This window comes from Rhinoderma darwinii, chromosome 12 (assembly GCF_050947455.1).
Source record: "Rhinoderma darwinii isolate aRhiDar2 chromosome 12, aRhiDar2.hap1, whole genome shotgun sequence".
Taxonomy (NCBI): Eukaryota; Metazoa; Chordata; class Amphibia; order Anura; family Rhinodermatidae; genus Rhinoderma; species Rhinoderma darwinii.
In genome coordinates, this window is record NC_134698.1 from 16,652,776 (window position 1) to 16,671,309 (window position 18,534).

An 18,534-nucleotide genomic window follows, 5' to 3' on the forward strand; every position below is an offset into this window, starting at 1 on the left:
CCCCCCAATATAACTGAGGAGCTGGAAGGTCAGCTTTATAAACAGATGGAGCGGGCTGCACAGGCGGGTACTGTAGTAATAATGGGAGATTTTAATTTCCGGGATATTAATTGGTGTCATGGTTCAGCTTCAACTGCAAAGGGGAGACATTTCCTCAACCTGTTGCAGGAAAATTTTATGGGCCAGTTTGTGGAAGACCCGACTAGAGGTGAAGTTCTGTTGGATCTGGTCATTTCTAATAATCTTGTTGGGAATGTCAATGTTCGTGAAAACCTCGGTAACAGTGATCACAATATAGTTACATTTTACCTATACTGTAAAAAACAAACACAGGCTGGGAGGGCAAAAACACTTAATTTTAAGAAGGCCAATTTCCCGAGGATGAGGGCTGCATTTCAGGATATAGACTGGGAAGAACTAATGTTAAATAATGGGACAAATGATAAATGGGAGATTTTCAAATCTACTTTGGGTAATTATAGTGCAAAATTTATTCCTATAGGTAACAAGTATAAACAACTAAAATTAAAACCCACATGGCTTAAACTTTCTGTGAAAGGGGCAATACATGACAAAAAAAGGGCATTTAAAAAAAATACAAATCTGAGGGTACATCTGCAGGCTTTGTAAAATATAAAAAGCTTAATAAAATCTGTAAAAATTTAATAAAATTAGCAAAAATACAAAATGAAAGGCAGGTGGCCAAGGATAGTAAAACAAATCCCAAAAAATTCTTCAAGCATATAAATGCAAAAAAGCCAAGGTCTGAACATGTAGGACCCCTAGATAGTGGCAATGGGGAGTTGGTCACAGGGGATCAAGAGAAGGCAGAGTTACTAAATGGGTTCTTTAGCTCTGTATATACAACAGAAGAAAGAGCAGCTGATGTAGCCGCTGCCAGTGCTGTTAATATATCAGTTGATATACTGAATTGGATGAATGTAGAAATGGTCCAAGCTAAATAAAATAAAATAAATGTGCACAAGGCCCCGGGACCAGATGGGATACACCCTAGAATTCTTAAAGAGCTTAGTTCAGTTATTTCTGTCCCCCTTTTCATAATATTCAGAGATTCTCTAGTGACTGGTATAGTGCCAAGGGACTGGCGCAGGGCAAATGTGGTGCCTATTTTCAAAAAGGGCTTTAGGTCTTCCCCGGGTAATTATAGACCAGTAAGCTTAACATCCATCGTGGGGAAAATGTTTGAGGGGCTATTGAGGGACTATATACAGAATTATGTGACAATAAATAGTATTATAAGTGACAGCCAGCACGGTGTTACTAAGGACAGAAGTTGTCAAACTAACCTAATCTGTTTTTATGAAGAGGTGAGCAGAAGCCTAGACAGAGGGGCCGCTGTGGATTTAGTGTTTTTGGACTTTGCAAAGGCATATGACACTGTCCCTCATAGACGTCTAATGGGTAAATTAAGGACTATAGGTTTAGAAAATATAGTTTGTAATTGGATTGAGAATTGGCTCAAGGACCATATCCAGAGAGTTGTGGTAAATGATTCCTACTCTGAATGGTCCCCGGTTATAAATGGTGTACCCCAGGGTTCAGTCCTGGGACCCCTATTATTCAACTTATTTATTAATGATATAGAGGATGGGATTAATAGCACTATTTCTATTTTTGCAGATGACACCAAGCTATGTAATATAGTTTAGTCTATGGAAGATGTTTGTGAATTGCAAGCGGATTTAAACAAACTAAGTGTTTGGGCATCCACTTGGCAAATGAAGTTTAATGTAGATAAATGTAAAGTTATGCATCTGGGTACCAACAACCTGCATGCATCATATGTCCTAGGGGGAGCTACACTGGCGGATTCACTTGTTGAGAAGGATCTGGGTGTACTTGTAAATCATAAACTAAATAACAGCATGCAGTGTCAATCAGCTGCTTCAAAGGCCAGCAGGATATTGTCGTGTATTAAAAGAGGCATGGACTCGCGGGATAGGGATGTAATATTACCACTTTACAAAGCATTAGTGAGGCCTCATCTAGAATATGCAGTTCAGTTCTGGGCTCCAGTTCATAGAAAGGATGCCCTGGAGTTGGAAAAAATACAAAGAAGAGCAACGAAGCTAATAAGGGGTATGGAGAATCTAAGTTATGAGAAAAGATTAAAATAATTAAACCTATTTAGCCTTGAAAAAAGACGACTAAGGGGGGACATGATTAATTTATATAAATACAAAAAATATGGTGAAATCCTGTTCCATGTAAAACCCCCTCAAAAAACAAGGGGGCACTCCCTCCGACTAGAGAAAAAAAGGTTCAACCTGCAGAGGCGACAAGCCTTCTTTACTGTGAGAACTGTGAATCTATGGAATAGCCTACCGCAGGAGCCGTCACAGCAGGGACAGTAGATGGCTTTAAAAAAGGGTTAGATAATTTCCTAGAACAAAAAAGTATTAGCTCCTATGTAAAGAAATTTTTCCCATACCCTTTTCCCATCCCTTGGTTGAACTTGATGGACATGTGTCTTTTTTCAACCGTACTAACTATGTAACTATGTAACTATAATACCACAGAGGGGGAGAACGTAATACCACAGAGGAGGAGAATGTAACACTACAGAGAAGGAGAATGTAATAGTGCAGAGGGATTTGGGAAAGGTGGAGGTTTGGGCAGAGAAATGGCAAATTAAGTTTAATGTGGATAAATGTGGATAAATGTAAGGTTGGGCAGAGGAGAGACATTTTATAATTATGCATTAAATAGTAAAACACTGGGTAAAACTGATACTGATAAAAACTTGGGGATATTGGTGGACAGTACATTTACCTTTAGAAACCAGTGCCAGGCAGCTGCTGCCAAGGCAAAGAAAATCATGGGATGCATCAAAAGAGGCATAGATGCTCATGACACGAACATAGTTTTACCTCTATACAAATCACTAGTCAGACCACACATGGAATATTGTGTACAATTTTGGGCATCTGTGTATAAGAAGGACATGGTTCTTCATGGAACATCAAAGGATTGGGACATGGCTGAACTAGAACGGGTGCAAAGAAGGGCGACAAAGGTAATTATGGGAATGGGTGGATTGCAGTACAAAGAAAGGTTATCAAACTTGGGGCTATTCAGTTTAGAAAAAAAGACGGCTTAGGGGTGATCTAATTACAATGTACAGTATATAATTGGACAGTATAGAGATCTTTCTAATGGTCTTTTTACACCTATAACCTATAGGCCAGTAACGAGGACAAGGGGGCATCCTTTACGTCTAGAGGAAAAAAGGTTTCACTACCATCACAGATGGGAATTATTTTCTGTAAGAGCAGTGACACTATGGAAGTTTCTGCCACAGGATGTCATGATGGTTGATTCTTTGAACAAGTTCAAGAAGGGTCTGAAAAATATAATATTACAGATTATGAGTACGAGATTCTGAAGATGGGACGTTGATCCAGGCATTTATTTTGCCATATTTGGAGTCAGGGAGGAATTTTTCCCCTAGTGAGGAAATTGGCATCCACCTCTGGATCAACACGGTAGGATTATGGGTTAGACTTGATGGGCCTGTGTCTTTTTTACACCTCATCAACTATGTAACTATGATACGGCATAGGAGAAGCATGTAAGCGAATGTTGGTGCAGTTGCTCCGCACCCGCCTTCCATCCTCCTACACTCCGCTTTCAGTCCTGACTGCGAAGTTCCCCTGCACTAATTTCCTTCACCAAGCCACTGCTTGAACCCTGTCCGAGGAGGACGCGGATACTATGGGAAATCGGTCAGCGCATAATGTGGCTTTTTGCTAGTCCCTCCGTGGATGTGTGTGCTTGACGTGTAAGAGCCTTTTGCTAACCCCAGGTAAAAAGAGGGTAGCTCATTGGGTAGCAGCTTGTTGAAGTGCCATGTGCTAATGAACTACTTGCATGTCTTGGCTACTACTGGACAGGGAAACTGGCTATATGGTCATTGGGACCTGTAAAATCCATGGTGATTAGTGTGTCAGCCTAAATTGACTACCTCCCCACTGGCACTAAAAGTGTAAGATAAAGCAAATAAATTGTTTGTACGCCATCAGGAGATAGCTGAAGTCTGAGAAGCCGATTTAATTTATTTCTAACTATTGCATTACTAAATTATTACATTGTGTTTGCTTTCTTCTTCTCTGAAGTATCCCCGTGTAGTGGCTGATACTTAATAAATCTATGATTTGCTAAATCCAGTGCCGGATGTTATCTTAAAATGGTCCTGGAATATCGATTGGTGTTAGACCAGGGGATTAAATCCTGGACACAGCCTAATAGAGTTTACTGCTGTACTACATGGGCTGAATATGCCACCCAGAATAAAACGGAGGATACGATAGTGAGAAGGGTAAGCGGGGGTGCCCCCACACAGTCAGTAAAGATGGACAAATTTCTATGTTCACCTTCACAGTCTTCTGCCAGTACTAAGACCATACCTGCTAAAAGAGGTGAAAGGTGGAGACCCTGTAAGACCTACATTGCTAGGTGGCTTAGTGCTAGAAATGGGGGGTATTAGAACAGACGTTACCCTTATAACCTTATAAGAGGTGATCTCTCTAAAATAAAGGAGAGAATGGTTTTAGCTGAAGACAGGATTTCAGACATTGAGGGTACCGTGTCTACTCTACCGAAAGAATTGCAAAGTTTGAAACAATCCAATAAAGATATGTTTAGCAAACTGACAGATCTAGAGGATAGCTCCAGTAGAGCCAACCTATGTTTGATTGGTCTTCTGGAAAATGCAGAGGGTCCAGATTGTGTTCTTATTGTTAAGAACTGGTCACTGGATAAATTTGGGGAGACCTCTGTGTCAAATTTCTTTTCTGTGGAGAGAGCACATCAGGCCCTATGAATACCGATGCTGATTAAGTTGCTAACTGCAGGGGATCGGGACACCATACTTCGGAAGACAGGAATTATCTATGATCTCACCCAACATAAATCAAAAATTTAATTCACAAGCCACTACTAAGAAGAGGATTCAGTTTTCCGATATTAAGAATATTCTCAGAAAGGCAGGAATACAATATTCCCTACTTTTTCTAGCTAGGCTGCGAGTCATCCATGAAGATCGCACTGTCTTCTTTGACTCCACAGAGAAGGCGGTGACATGGATGGATAATAAGAAGATCTAGCCAGCTCTGAAATGTGAATGATTGTCTCTTTTTCTCTCTTCTTGCTATAGGGCCTATTCAACTTTACAGTGTATACTTTCTTTTGATAGGATAAGGGGTAGTTTAGTGTTTGAATTAAAGGAGGAGTGGGATGGTTGGGGAGCAGCATTGCTTTGTATAGGAGCTTGCTAGGTCGAAGCCTTGGGAGCTAACTAGAAGGAGAGGGTTGGGTTGGGGGCGGGCGCACAGAGGAGGATTGTGTTGTTTTTTTTCTTTTAGTTTTTTTTTCCTATTTTAGTTTAAATTATGAAAGTTCTTTCTTGGAACGTCAAAGGATTGGGGCATAGGCTGAATAAATGTGCAGTGTTTAACTTAATTTAAAACTATCTTCCTGCACAGAGACCCTGGATGAGTAAAATGTATCACTCAATATTCTCATCACTTTCAATGGGGTATAACAAACTTTATTCATTACAGGATTAATGCCCAGATAATGGATGTGTTTATTGATGAGGAGGGTAGGTTTGTGGCGATATATGGTAGATTTGAGGGGATCTTGTTGCAGTTTATAATCCCTCTTCGTTAAATACTTTTTAGAATATTTTTGTCTCACCTGAATGATAAAGGGGGATTGCCCCCTACTTATTGTAGGGGACTGTAACCTTGCACCTAATGAGGATATAGCTAGAGTCCGCAAAATAATTGTTGGTGCGGGTAGCAATCTAACCAATTTTACATTTTTTGAGTGGAGTGGGCTGGATTGAAGTTCGGCTTTTAAGACATCCTGATGCACGTCAATTCTTCTGCTACTCAAAATCTTCAGATTCCCTTTCGCGGATTTACCTAGCACTTGTTAATGAACCAATGTTAAGAGTGATTAAAAGGGTGAATTATGAGACACGATTAGTGTCTGATTACTTCCCGTTGTTGGTAGAAATGTGTCTGGGAGGTCAAAGACCTGGCAATGTTAGAATCAGCCCCTCGTTGCTACAAGACACATTGGTGGACAAGAAATTGGTCTACCAGATTTACTACTTTTTTCAGATAAATGAAGGCTCTGCCTCCATTTTGGTTATATGGGATACATTCCAAACGTGCATCAATTAAGAATATAGTAACCAACTATCTCATAATAGCCCAAAGTGTTTTTCAATGGCTTGAAAGGATTAAGCTACTGTATTCCAATCCTAGGGCTAGGATTGGAATGGGTGTTTTTTCTTCTCCTCTGTTCGGCTTGTCGTGGGGCACCCGCCAGGGATGCCCCCTTTCTCCATCACTATTTATTCTTCTTTTCGAGGCCTTGGCTGTAAAAATTAGAACTGATCCCTTGATAAGAGGTTTTCCTGTGGGAGGAGTGGAGTAGAAGATCTCCTTGTACGCCGCCGTCAGACTACTGTTTCTGAGAGATGTTTTGTGGATGTGAAGAATGTGAATCATATTGGTGAACTTCAAGTGGTCAAAGTCAAAGTTCCTGGCCTTTGATCCTTGTTATGCAGCAAAGGACTTGTCTGAACTCCTGGTGGTAGACTCATTCCAAAACCTGGGCATAATGTTTAGACTGCTGACAGATTATGTGTTGCTGAACATTCTACCTTTATTTGGAACACTGAGACAAAAAGTTAAAATTTGGAACAGACTACTTCGGCAGTGTTCATGCTATAGTATGAGGGAGACCAAAACTAGGATGGATTATCGCGGTTGTTTGGAAATTACTCCAATATGGAATAATATCTATCTGCCTGAGTTCTTTTTAGTACAAAAGGTACAATTCTGGGGGAAACACAGGATTACTAAAATTTCACACTTATTTGAAAACGAGGAACTATAATCCTTTCAAGCCCTTCAAAAAGACTTTGGGGTATCAAGAGCTAGTTGGTTACTATATGCTTAATTGATGTATGCTTGGAATTCTACTGGAGATAAAACTAGGTTTAGAATTAAACCATTTGCTATAGGTGACACATTGTGAAATACGTCACAGACTAAACGGATTATTTCACTTTGTTATAAACTTGTGTTCAATGTATAAAAATCAACTTGAATTTATTAATACAAATAAACGGGTAAGGGATCTGGGACAAATTACCCAGCAACAATGGGATTCAGTTTCTAAAAATGTGGAGGGGGTATCACTTAATTTAGCTCACCACTTTTCACAATTTATGGTGATTTATAGGTTACATTTTACCCCTTAGAAAATAGTTAAAATTGGCTACAGAACCATGGACGATTGACCTAAGCGTGGCACTTTCGACACTGATTTTGTACGCCTACTTTAGAGATGTCCCAAATTACACCAATATTGGACTTAGGTCCTAAAATGTATTAAAATGATCGTACCACTTTGGGTCAATCAAGAAGATGCACTAATACTTTTGGGGGATTCTACTAATTTTGATAAATTGTACAATAGGGCCCGGGCTCAGTTGACACTCCAATTGCAATTTTTAGCCCATTTGGGGTTCCCAAAAAAATGGATGTCATCTCTTGTGGCTGGAAAAGTCAGGTGTACATGACTCTGTTGCACGAAAGGTCATACTTTCTAGAAAAAGCTACGATAGATCAATTCCTGACTAAATGGAACCCCATGGTTCAATCAGCTAGAGAAGCAAGAAAGGATCTAGGCCCTGAGGAATATTAGGTATACCCATATATTTTTTATTTTATTTCTCTCCCTCGTTCATATGGGGGTTATATATGAGTGATTTGATGTTGTTTTCTTTCTATATGATGTATTTTTGTTAAGCAAATAAAAAAAAAACTCAATGTAACTATCTGTGAGAAGTGCTGGAAAAACAAGTACGATCCATGGAGACCGACCTTGCAACCTACAGAATTTAAAGGATCTGCTGCTAGCGTCTTGGTGCCATATACCACATGATGAAGAGATGAATGAAAAACAGCAGTATCATATGCGGTAATGGCACCAGGCACGGAGGAAGAAGAAATAATTCTCTGAGGTATTTTTCAATGGTACTCTTTAATAGAACGACAACGCGTTTCTAGACACAGTGTGTTACAGACCTGACGAAGGGACCAGGTCGGTCCGGAAACGCATTGTCGTTCTATTAAAGAGTACCATTGAAAAATACCTCAGAGAATTTCTTCTTCTTCCTCTGTGCCTGGCACCGTTACCGCATATGATACTGCTGTTTTTCATTCATCTCTTCATTATATGTTTGTCCCCGGTAAGAAGGATTCCTCCACCGACGGACTGCAGTGAGTGGCAGCCGGCAAAAACATCGAGTGTCTACACTTGATCTGAACTCTGTCCGATCTCTCCATTGTGTACTTCTCATGTTTTTGTGTTGCTGTTTCCCCCACCTCCATGAGCAAATAGCTGTGAATAGATTTTTATTAGTTTTCCTTTTTCATTTTTCTACCGGTAGACCTCTGTAGTCAAATTGTGAAGGCATTCAGAGCTATGAATACTTTACGCACATTATTCTTTATAACCCAGCAGTGCAGTGAGGTGAAAGCAAGTACATTCATAACTTCTGGTACTGGTACTGCAGACACTCCAGTAAATATTACCCACAAGTCTAAATATAATCCACAAGAACAAGTTGTCCATTGTGATTGTACAGTCCTCCGAAAAGTTGAAGGTGTCAAATACATTACCCCGGTAAAATCTGCTCCAGTATTTCAGGGTTATAAAGTATTTGTATCAAAATCAGTGATATGCCGAGGCTGTGATATTAATTTCAGGTACTTGGTTCATTTACTTTATGTGCACAACTTCCCAGTTGACAATCACAATCTACTGTACGCGACCAGGCGACAATGGTCAGGTTAGAAGTATTCCTTCATGTTTTAAATTGAAGCATTGACGGATATGCTTTGACAATCTACATCTTCTGCAAATCCCGTGTCCATTATCATAGTAGTATCCTACATATTTTCCATTGACTCCTTTTCATACAGTCTCACATGATCGCATAAGGCCAAACAGTCCGTTTTTGCAATTTACAAATAAACATCCACTAATCTAGCATTATTAGACGCTATTGGGGTCACTCCTGATGAAATACACTGGATGGCCACTTTATTAAAGACACCCATCTAGTCGCGCATTGGACCTGCATCGGCCTTCAGAACCGCAGCAATTTGCCGTGGCATCGATTCCACTAATAGTTCTGCAGAAATATTGTCCAATGCAGACAGAATATCTTCTCATAGTTTTCACTAAAGGGTCCTTCTGTCAGAGGGTAAACAGCTGCTATAAAGGGATGAACTTGATCGGACACAATGTTTAGGTAAGCCCTACTGTTTAAATGTCCATCCACAGGTATCAGAAGACCCAGTGTTTGACAGGAAAACATTCCCCACACCATTACTCCACCTCCACTAGCCATGAACTGTTCACACCTGTTAGAAAGGGTTCATCGATTTATGCTGCTTTCGTCAGAGTCTGACCTTTCCATTAGCATGGTGTCACAGAAATCTGACCAGGTAATATTTTTCCAGTGATCCAATTTCTGCACCATTTTGCCCACTTGAGTCTTCTCTTTCCATTCCCTTAGACAGCAATGGCCCTCAGACTGGTCGTCTTCTGTTATAGCTCATCCATCCTAAGGAACGACGAGTTGTGTGTTCGGACACGTTAGTTGTAGCACCAGTGATGTATATGGCTGCAATTTGCTTGACTGTGCACCGGCTGTTTCTGGACATCCTCCGCTGACCCCTTTCATCGACAAGTTGTTTACGTCCATAGGATCCCCTTTTGTTGGATATTTTTAATCGATCACACTGTACTTGGTTTACTCTGGACACCATTGCATGACAAAACCTTATAAGGTTGGTAGTTTTTTTTAAATACGGGCCCCCGGCTAGTCTAGCACCGATGGCCATGCCTCGTTCAAGATTGCTCGATTTTTCCCAATCTAATGTGGATTGACACTGAAACTGATCCACAGAAAATCAAATCATGAAAGGGCAGGTGTTTCTAACAAAGTGTCCATTTAGTGTATATCCTTAAAGGGATCCTGTCAGCAGTTTTGAGGCCTCAAAACTGCTGACAGGGTGATAGAAGGGAGGTAATTTTAAACGCATCTCTGATTCTCGATGTTTGAACACCCCAGCGCAGCAGTCACAAGTGCCACTCTCTTCTCTGAGTGATGGCTCTAGTGGCCAATTAGGGAACCGCTAGAGTCGTCGATAAGACTAAGTCGTCGCTAAGAGCAGAGAGGCGGGGCTTGCAGCGTGCAGTGCAGGAGTACTTGCACATCAAGTCCCGCCTCGGTGGTTCTTGCAATAAGTGCGCCGGAAGAATTAAACATTATTTTCTCGGTAAGCTTAAAATGCCCTCCCCTATATCACCCTGTCAGAAGTTTTGAGGCCTTTACAACTGATGAGAAGTTCCCTCAAAAGTGAACCTCTACTTTTTAACACTCTAAGGCCCCATGCACACGACAGTATTTGTCATCAGTAATTACGAACAGCAAATACTGACAGTAATTACTGACCCATTAATTTCTCTTGGCCACGGACACCTTTCAGTATTTTTACGGCAAGGACTCTCGCATAGAAGTCTATGGAAGTTTCCGTATAGTGTCCGTATTTATGGAAGCATTGCAATGCAATATTCTTAATGACATCATTTGCATCTTCCCTCTTTTTTTCACAGACCCGTATATACGGTTGCAATACAAACCGTATTTACGGACACCCTGCCGTATATACTGTTATAAGTACTGATCCATATTTGCGGTCAGTATTTCGGGATAGAGGAATATACTGTCGTGTGCATGAGGCCTTAGTTTTAGTTTCAAATTTCTGTATAGATTAATTTCATATTATTTATTTATAGGGGTCAGTTTCTCTGATACGGAGCGCCAAATCCCCTACCTATAAGGAACTTAGGTGCATTCGGCATACTGTTTGATTATGAGTTTAAGATATAAACATTATACAATACGCTCCTAAACTCCCAATAGTGGTGGCTGCAGACAGCCAAAATGTTATAATTTAAAGGAGTTTTCCCATCAGAGACATTTATGACATATCCACAGGATATGTCATAAATATCTGATAGATGCGGGTCCCACTTCTGGTACTCGCATCTATCTCTGGAATAAACCCTGTTCTACCATTGTCTGATGTTGCTGCCTCCCGGCCACTTCCTTTTTTATATGGTCGGGAGTTACGAAAACAGGGTAGCTGGCTGAGCTACGCTGTTTCCGTAACGCCCATAGTGGGGAATGGCAGTTACGTAAGTAGCGTAGAATGCGAGCTACGCTTTTTCCGTAACTACCATTCAGTTCTATGGGACTTACGGAAACAGCGTAGCTCAGCGAGCTATTCTGTTTTCGTAACTCCCGACCCTGTAACCTTTTTCATGGTTGGAATTCAGCCACAACACAGCAGCAGAACCGGGTTTAGGGGGCCCCTTTCTAGAGATAGGTGCGGGTCCCAGAGCTGGGACTTGCATCTATCTGACATTTATGACATATCCTGTGGATATGTCATAAATGTCTCTCAGGAGAAAACCAGTGACATGTCAGAAGTTTCAGGTGAGTTTCTATTGGGTCCATACACAATTACATCGGCTTTCCGAGAAAAGCTGATCAGAAACCAATCGGCTTAGCACTTCTGCGTCTTTGTTTTAGCGATCGGTGGGGGTCACCACAGTGTACAGACTATGTCACTATGACATGTCAGAAGTTTGTTGAACGTTTAGTTACCCGTTAAAGCTCTTTATAAAGAAAATTGATGCAAACTTTACATTATGGCACCCTTTTTTCCAGCTCTCGTATGTCTTTGCGCACAAGACCTGGCACTGTGTTGAATCTATTTATATTATAAATGTGTAGTCAACATTTGTATGTGATATAGCTCTGTCTACAGGTATTACATTATTTGCATTTCTCATGATATACATCTCCTGCCATGGTCCTATATAACACTACTGCTGAAATACTGTGTACTATAAATTTATCAAAACTGTCTAACAGTAAAATAGGCTTTGTTGCCCATAGCAACCAATCACAGTGCAGCTTTCATTTTGGCACAGCAGTTTAAGACATGAAAGCTGTGCCCTGATTGGTTGCTATGTTCAACAAAGCCTCTTTTACTGTCAGACAGTTTTGATAAATAAGGCCCACTTTTAACTACTAATACATTTGTTTAAACTGGTGGTCCGCCCTGGGCGATTCTTTTTTGTTAGAGAGCAAGCTGGGGAGGCTGGGGACAGTATTTTCCACTACTACACTTAGGTCCATAATTATTTGGACAGTGACACAATCTTCATGATTTGGGCTCTGCTGCCACCACATTGTATTTTAAATGAAACAACTGAAATGGAATTGAAGTTTAGACTTGCAGGTTTAATTTAAGGGGTTGGACAAAAATATCGTGTGAAACGTTTAGGAATTGCCACCATTTTTCTACACGGCCTCCTCATTTCAGGGACTCAAAAGTAATTGGACAAATTAACATTACCAGAAATAAAATGTTTTTTTAATACTTTGTAGAGAATCCTTTGCAGGCAATGACGGCCTGAAGTCTGGAGCCCATGGACATCACCAAACACTGGGTTTCCTCCTTTGTGATGCTTTGCCCGGCCTTTACTGCAGCATCTTCAGTTGTTTCTTGTTTGTGGGTCTTTCTGCCTTAAGTTTTGTGTTAAGCAAGTGAAATGCAGCTTGATCGGGGTGAGATCTGGTGATGACTCGGCCATTGCAGAATATTCCACTTCTTTGCCTTATAAACTCCTGGGTTGCTTTCGCAGTATGTTTTGGGTCATTGTCCGTCTGTACTGTGAAGCGACGTCCAATCAACCTTGCTGCATTTGGTTGAATCTGAGCAGAAAGTAAATCCCTGAACACTTCAGAATTCATCCGGCTGCTTCTGTCTTCAGTCACATCATCAATAAACAGTAGTGACACAGTGCATTTGGCAGCCATGCATGCCCATCCCATCACACTGCCCCCACCACGCCATCACACTGCCCCCACCATGCCATCACACTGTCCCCACCATGTTTTACAGAGGATGTGGTGGCTTTGGATCATGAGCCGTTCCATACCTTCTCCATACTTTCTTCCTCCTATCATTCTGGTGCAGGTTGATCTTAGTTTCATGCTGTTCCAGAACTGGGCGGCTTCTTTACATGTTGTTTGTCAAAGTCTAATCTGGCCTTTCTATTTTTGAGGCTGATTAATGGTTTGCACCTTGTGGTGATCCCTCTGTATTTGCTCTCATTAAGTCTTCTCTTTATGGTAGACTTAGATACTGATCCACCTACTTCCAGGAGAGTGTTCTTCACTTGGGTAGATGTTGTGAAGGTGTTTTTCTTCACCATGGAAAGGATTCTGCGATCATCCACCACTGTTGTCTTCCATGGACGTCCAGGCCTTTTGGAGTTCACGAGATCACCAGAGCGCTCTTTTTTCCCCAGAATGTACCAAACTGTTGATTTGGCCACTCCTAACATTTGTGCTCTCTCTGATGGATTTCTTCATTTTTTCCGGCCTAACGATGGTCTGTTTCATTTGCATTGAGAGCTCCTTTGACCTCATGTTGTGGGTTCACAGCAATAGCTTCCAAATGCAAATTCCACACCTGTAATCAAGTCCAGACCCTGTACCTGCTTAATTGATGAGGGATTAACGAGGGAATAGCCCATGCAGCCCATTACATAGCTTTTGAGTTAAGTGTCCAATTACCTTTGGTCCCTTGAAAAAGAGGCAGCTACATATTAAAGAGCTGTAATTCCTAAACCCTCCCTCAAATTAGGATGTGATACCCTCAAATTAAAACTGGGACTCTGCACTTTAAGCCCATATTGATTATATAACTTTATATTCAATATGTTTTGGTAAACAGCTAAAATACCAAAACTTGTGTAACTGTCCAAATAATTCTGAACCTAAATGTATGTTCACCAAAAAAAAAAGGAAAAATGAGACAGCGCTTCATAGGGCAACACAATTTTAACAGCAAGATCTGGGTGATGGGTGAATATATACACACCCGTCTATCAGTGCTGTGCTGACGGACACAACTCCCATGAATGTCTTATAATGAGTTCAATGGTGGAGCTGTAGCAAGGCTTCCCCTGCCCGGGATCTTGTATATAAGGTCGTATCTGGAAAAATCGTCCATGGGAGAGAAAGAGATGGTGATTATTGCCGCTGCTCACAGAAGTCCAAGGATTGTCATGGGTATTTGAAAATATTATTTTTATTAGGAACAGAGATTACGCGTTTCATGGTTGGACCAACCCTATCGTCAAGCAAGTACACCCGTATACTTACCTGACCAGGTGGTTGATCCAACCCCGAAACGCGTAATGTTTGCACCTAGGATAAAGTGAATTTTTAAATAACTGAGACGCTCCTTGGACATTTGTGATCAGCGTCGGCGACAAAATCCTATTTCTTTCCCATAGACGATTTTTCCTCTACTGTGACCTTTCACGATCAACTGTATTCGGTGGAGAGAACCCAGCAGCAAGGGTTCAATTACACTGCAGTGACACCACAGGAAATATGAAGCATTACACAACAATAAGGGGCTTTTCATGTAATACAAAAAGTGCTGATTCCTCCAGACAGAGAGATGTTCATTGTAGCTTATCGATGCTGCACCAGAAATATAGCAATAAAAAAAACAAGTAAAAAAAAAAGAAGCAATATCATATATTATAAAGTTATAATTCTCATGGTGAAAAGTATAAACCATTTACAGATAACAGAAAGAACATTAAATGGAACAAAGGGTGAATTAATAAAAATAATGAGAAAAAAAGGGGCGTGAGGATGTAGCGGGGAAGGAAGTTAAAAAGTAAAGGTAAATTGAGGATAGTGACCTCGGAGGTAATAACAGTTCTGTAAGTTGGAAATGGGTTTTCTAAACCAAACAAACCCTTTAAAGGGGTTCTCGGTTTGGACGATCCCTACCTACAATAAGCTGATCACAAAGTGTCCTCCTGCTTTGACCCCCAGAAATCAACTGTTATCTGTGGGGGGGGGGGGATTTTCAGTAAGTGTTCAATTTCCCTGCAACGCCACCACAGTGCTCCTTCAGGTTAATGGGTTGTCTGTGTAATACAGGACCGGACAGGTCTTCCAGAGCTAGAGACACTCTTTGTAACCGCTCTCCACTATGGCCAAGAGCTGAGGATCCTGAACAGTGGATAGCCTATATTAGTTCATAATTCCTAAAAAGTGTGTTTGGAAATGGAGTTTTTAAACTGGACAAATCTTTTACGGAAAAACTTTATTTAGCACATGTGGAAAAATAACTATTCTCTATTGAATTTTTCTGATGGCTTTGTAACTCTTTCCACACTGAAATATTTTAACAACTTTATTTTTATCTGATCTGGAATTTCTTATCATCCTGGTACAATGTTTTTAGGGAAACCTTGAGGGGGCAAACCTTGAGGTGGCAAACTTACCCTCATGTTAAATTTCATTATATATATTAAGGTTCAGAGTTAGACCCACTACACATCACATTTTTGCCTCCTATCGGAGGCCACCCGACGTATATCTCCGATAGCAGGCTGCAACATATCCCACTGTATAGGTATAAAGTGGGACACGTCTCCCGAACCCCTAGGGAGAGCGCTACCTGAAGTGATGTGCCCAGGTAGCTCTTGACGCCAGGAGCTACAATGCCGGAGTCCCAGATCACAGCATCGTAAGTGCTCTGGCCAGGGACTCCGGACCAGGGGCAGCCCGTTATGTCGGAGAATAGGGTAGCATGCTTCAGTATTATATCAAGTAGGAAGAAATTAATTTCTGATATATCCATTATAGGTCGATAGGTGTAAAACAAAACAGATCCTAATGGATTATAATGGATCATGGGCGACTCGTCAAATATGATGGATCATGGTGGATCATAAGCGATCAGTCTTGTATTCTGTATAAACAGAAACCATGACCCCAGTGTGAACAGTGTCTCTACCTCATATGTTGTATTTCAAAGTAGTAACTTGAATAATTTTCTTTTCTTTTTCAGAACTGGAATATAACAGAGAATCGGAATGCTTGAGGATATGAGTAATAGTATTTTATCAAGATTTGCATTAATAGCAACCAAAAAAGAACTTTGATCTACCGATGATTTGCTGTCCCCTCACTCGTAATTTTCATTGACAGTTTTCTCGAAGAAATCCTAACAATTCCTTTTCCATCAATTTCGGATTCTAAAAGCAATGTTTTTGTGATGAATACAGGAGATAATTTTATATAACCCTGGACACCACCTCAGGAAAAAAAAAACGAAATAAACATTAAGATTTTATGTGGATTTGTTACTATATAGTCTACTTTTTATACTGGGATCTTACATAGACCAAGAGACCAAAGCCTCACGAGAAGAAGGGAGCATTTGAGATTACAACATGAAGGATCTGTAAATGGAACCTAAACAATGAATGCCACCAAAATGTTTGCATCGACCGTAGTTTTACTAAAAAAGTAAGTACGACATTGATCACCTTCTTGATGATGCATTACTAATGCATAAGAGCTGTACTTTCTTCATGAAAACCCGGAATACAGTGGCAAAAAATGGTTCTTCCACCTCCAGACAAGCGTCATGTGTGTCTTACAACAATCGTTATTATGACCAGCATGGCCTTCATGGATGCATATCTTGTGGAGCAAAACCAAGGCCCAAGGAAGATTGGGGTATGCATTATTGTGCTGGTTGGAGACATCTGCTTCTTAATTGTTCTGCGCTACGTGGCCGTCTGGGTTGGAGCTGAAGTAAAAACAGCCAAGCGAGGCTATGCAATGATTTTGTGGTTTCTGTACATATTTGTTTTGGAAATTAAATTATATTTTATATTTCAGAATTACAAAGCTGATAAGAAAAATTTAGATACTGTCGCTAGAAAGGCATTGACGTTGCTCTTATCCATCTCTGTCCCAGGACTATATCTGGTTCTGGTGTCACTAGACAGCATGGAGTATGTTAGGACATTTAGGAAAAAGGAAGATTTGAGGGGTCGTCTTTTTTGGGTTGCTCTTGATTTACTTGACATTTTGGATATTCAAGCTAATTTGTGGGAGCCGCATAAAACGGGACTTCCCATATGGGCCGAAGGACTCATGTTTTTTTACTGCTACATCTTACTATTGATTTTACCTTGTGTCTCTTTGAGTGAAATAAGCATGCAAGGGGAGCATATTGCTCCTCAGAAGATGATGCTTTATCCTGTCCTAAGTCTTGTGACCATTAACATTGTTACGATTTTTATTAGAGTGGTAAACATGATTTTATTTCAGGACAGTAGAGTTTCAACCATCTTCATCGGCAAGAATATTATTGCAATATCCACTAAGATCTGCACTTTCTTGGAATATAAAAAGCAAGTTAAGGAATTCCCACAAAATACTATTGCGTTAGAACTACAGCAGAATTCAATATCGCATAATCAGACAATTCACAATACACAAGGAGTCAACCATGAGCAATCTCCATCCAGGGAACCTATGGATACATGACCGCTATGCCGTACAACATTTTTTATGGACATGGTTTGCAAAGGGAATAAAGTTCAATATTGGTGGCTAATAAATGTGATGGGCAAATTACTACTTCACAATGTCATTTGTCAAAAGTCACTATATAAGAACATTTCGGAAGAAATTGCTATGTCTTTTTAGGTCTGAAATCATGTGTCTTGTGTGCATAGAAAATACACAAGTATGTGATATCTTCAGATTGCACTAGTGTGACATGAATAAACACAACTCACATATATTCATTGTACCGTATGATAATAATTTGCCCATCTCTGTTTAACAGATTGTTTTGAAATAAAAATGGTATCCAAGGCACAAAATTATTTTAATAAAACTTATGTCCCTTGATCTCTTTAACTCAGGTATGGTCCATCTTATATACTGATAACAACCAAATATTTAAGGGGTTTTCCATGAGAAAGGATAGGCCATCAATATCAGAGCAGTGGGGGGTCCAACTCCCAGCAGTTATCAGCGCAATGAATGAGCCTTCAATGTTTACCCTGGCACACTGTCATCATTTGGTTGTGGTTATGCCTGGTACTGCAGCTCAGTCTCATTCACTGTGAGTTGCAGTACCAGGCACAGCCAGTTTAGTACTGAATGAAGCCAATAGTGTTAGCCAAAAGTGCTCGTCCATATGGAAAATAAAAGATAACTGGCATCATTGTTATAGTCTGTATTCCCTATTTAGTTAACAGAGATATCCTACTGTTCTTTATGGACGCACAATCTTACTTATGTAATGACCATATTTATTGCCTTTCATTTTTAAAGGTGTTTTTCCGAGATTTGAGTGCATCACGGAATTAGTTCATTAGTTCAGCTAACATATCCCAAATACAATTGCCATTTCTTAAAAATGCCGCCCCTCAATCCTACAGCCCGATGTACAGTACCTGCCTCTGTTTACAATACTGGGATGGGACATGTTGTCCATTGTG

General features: G+C 40.4%; 1 protein-coding gene across 1 annotated transcript in view; it reads left to right on the forward strand.

The window, feature by feature from the left end:
* The window catches only part of TMEM121 (transmembrane protein 121), a 60,469-nt gene extending 42,374 nt beyond the window's left edge, over positions 1–18,095 (forward strand). Inside the window, exon 2 of the mRNA XM_075843283.1 lies at positions 16,077–18,095. Coding sequence (XP_075699398.1) covers positions 16,631–17,569 — 939 coding nt within the window. The 5' untranslated portion in view covers positions 16,077–16,630 and the 3' untranslated portion in view covers positions 17,570–18,095. The remainder of the gene's footprint in view (positions 1–16,076) is intronic.
* Positions 18,096–18,534: the final 439 nt, after the last annotated feature.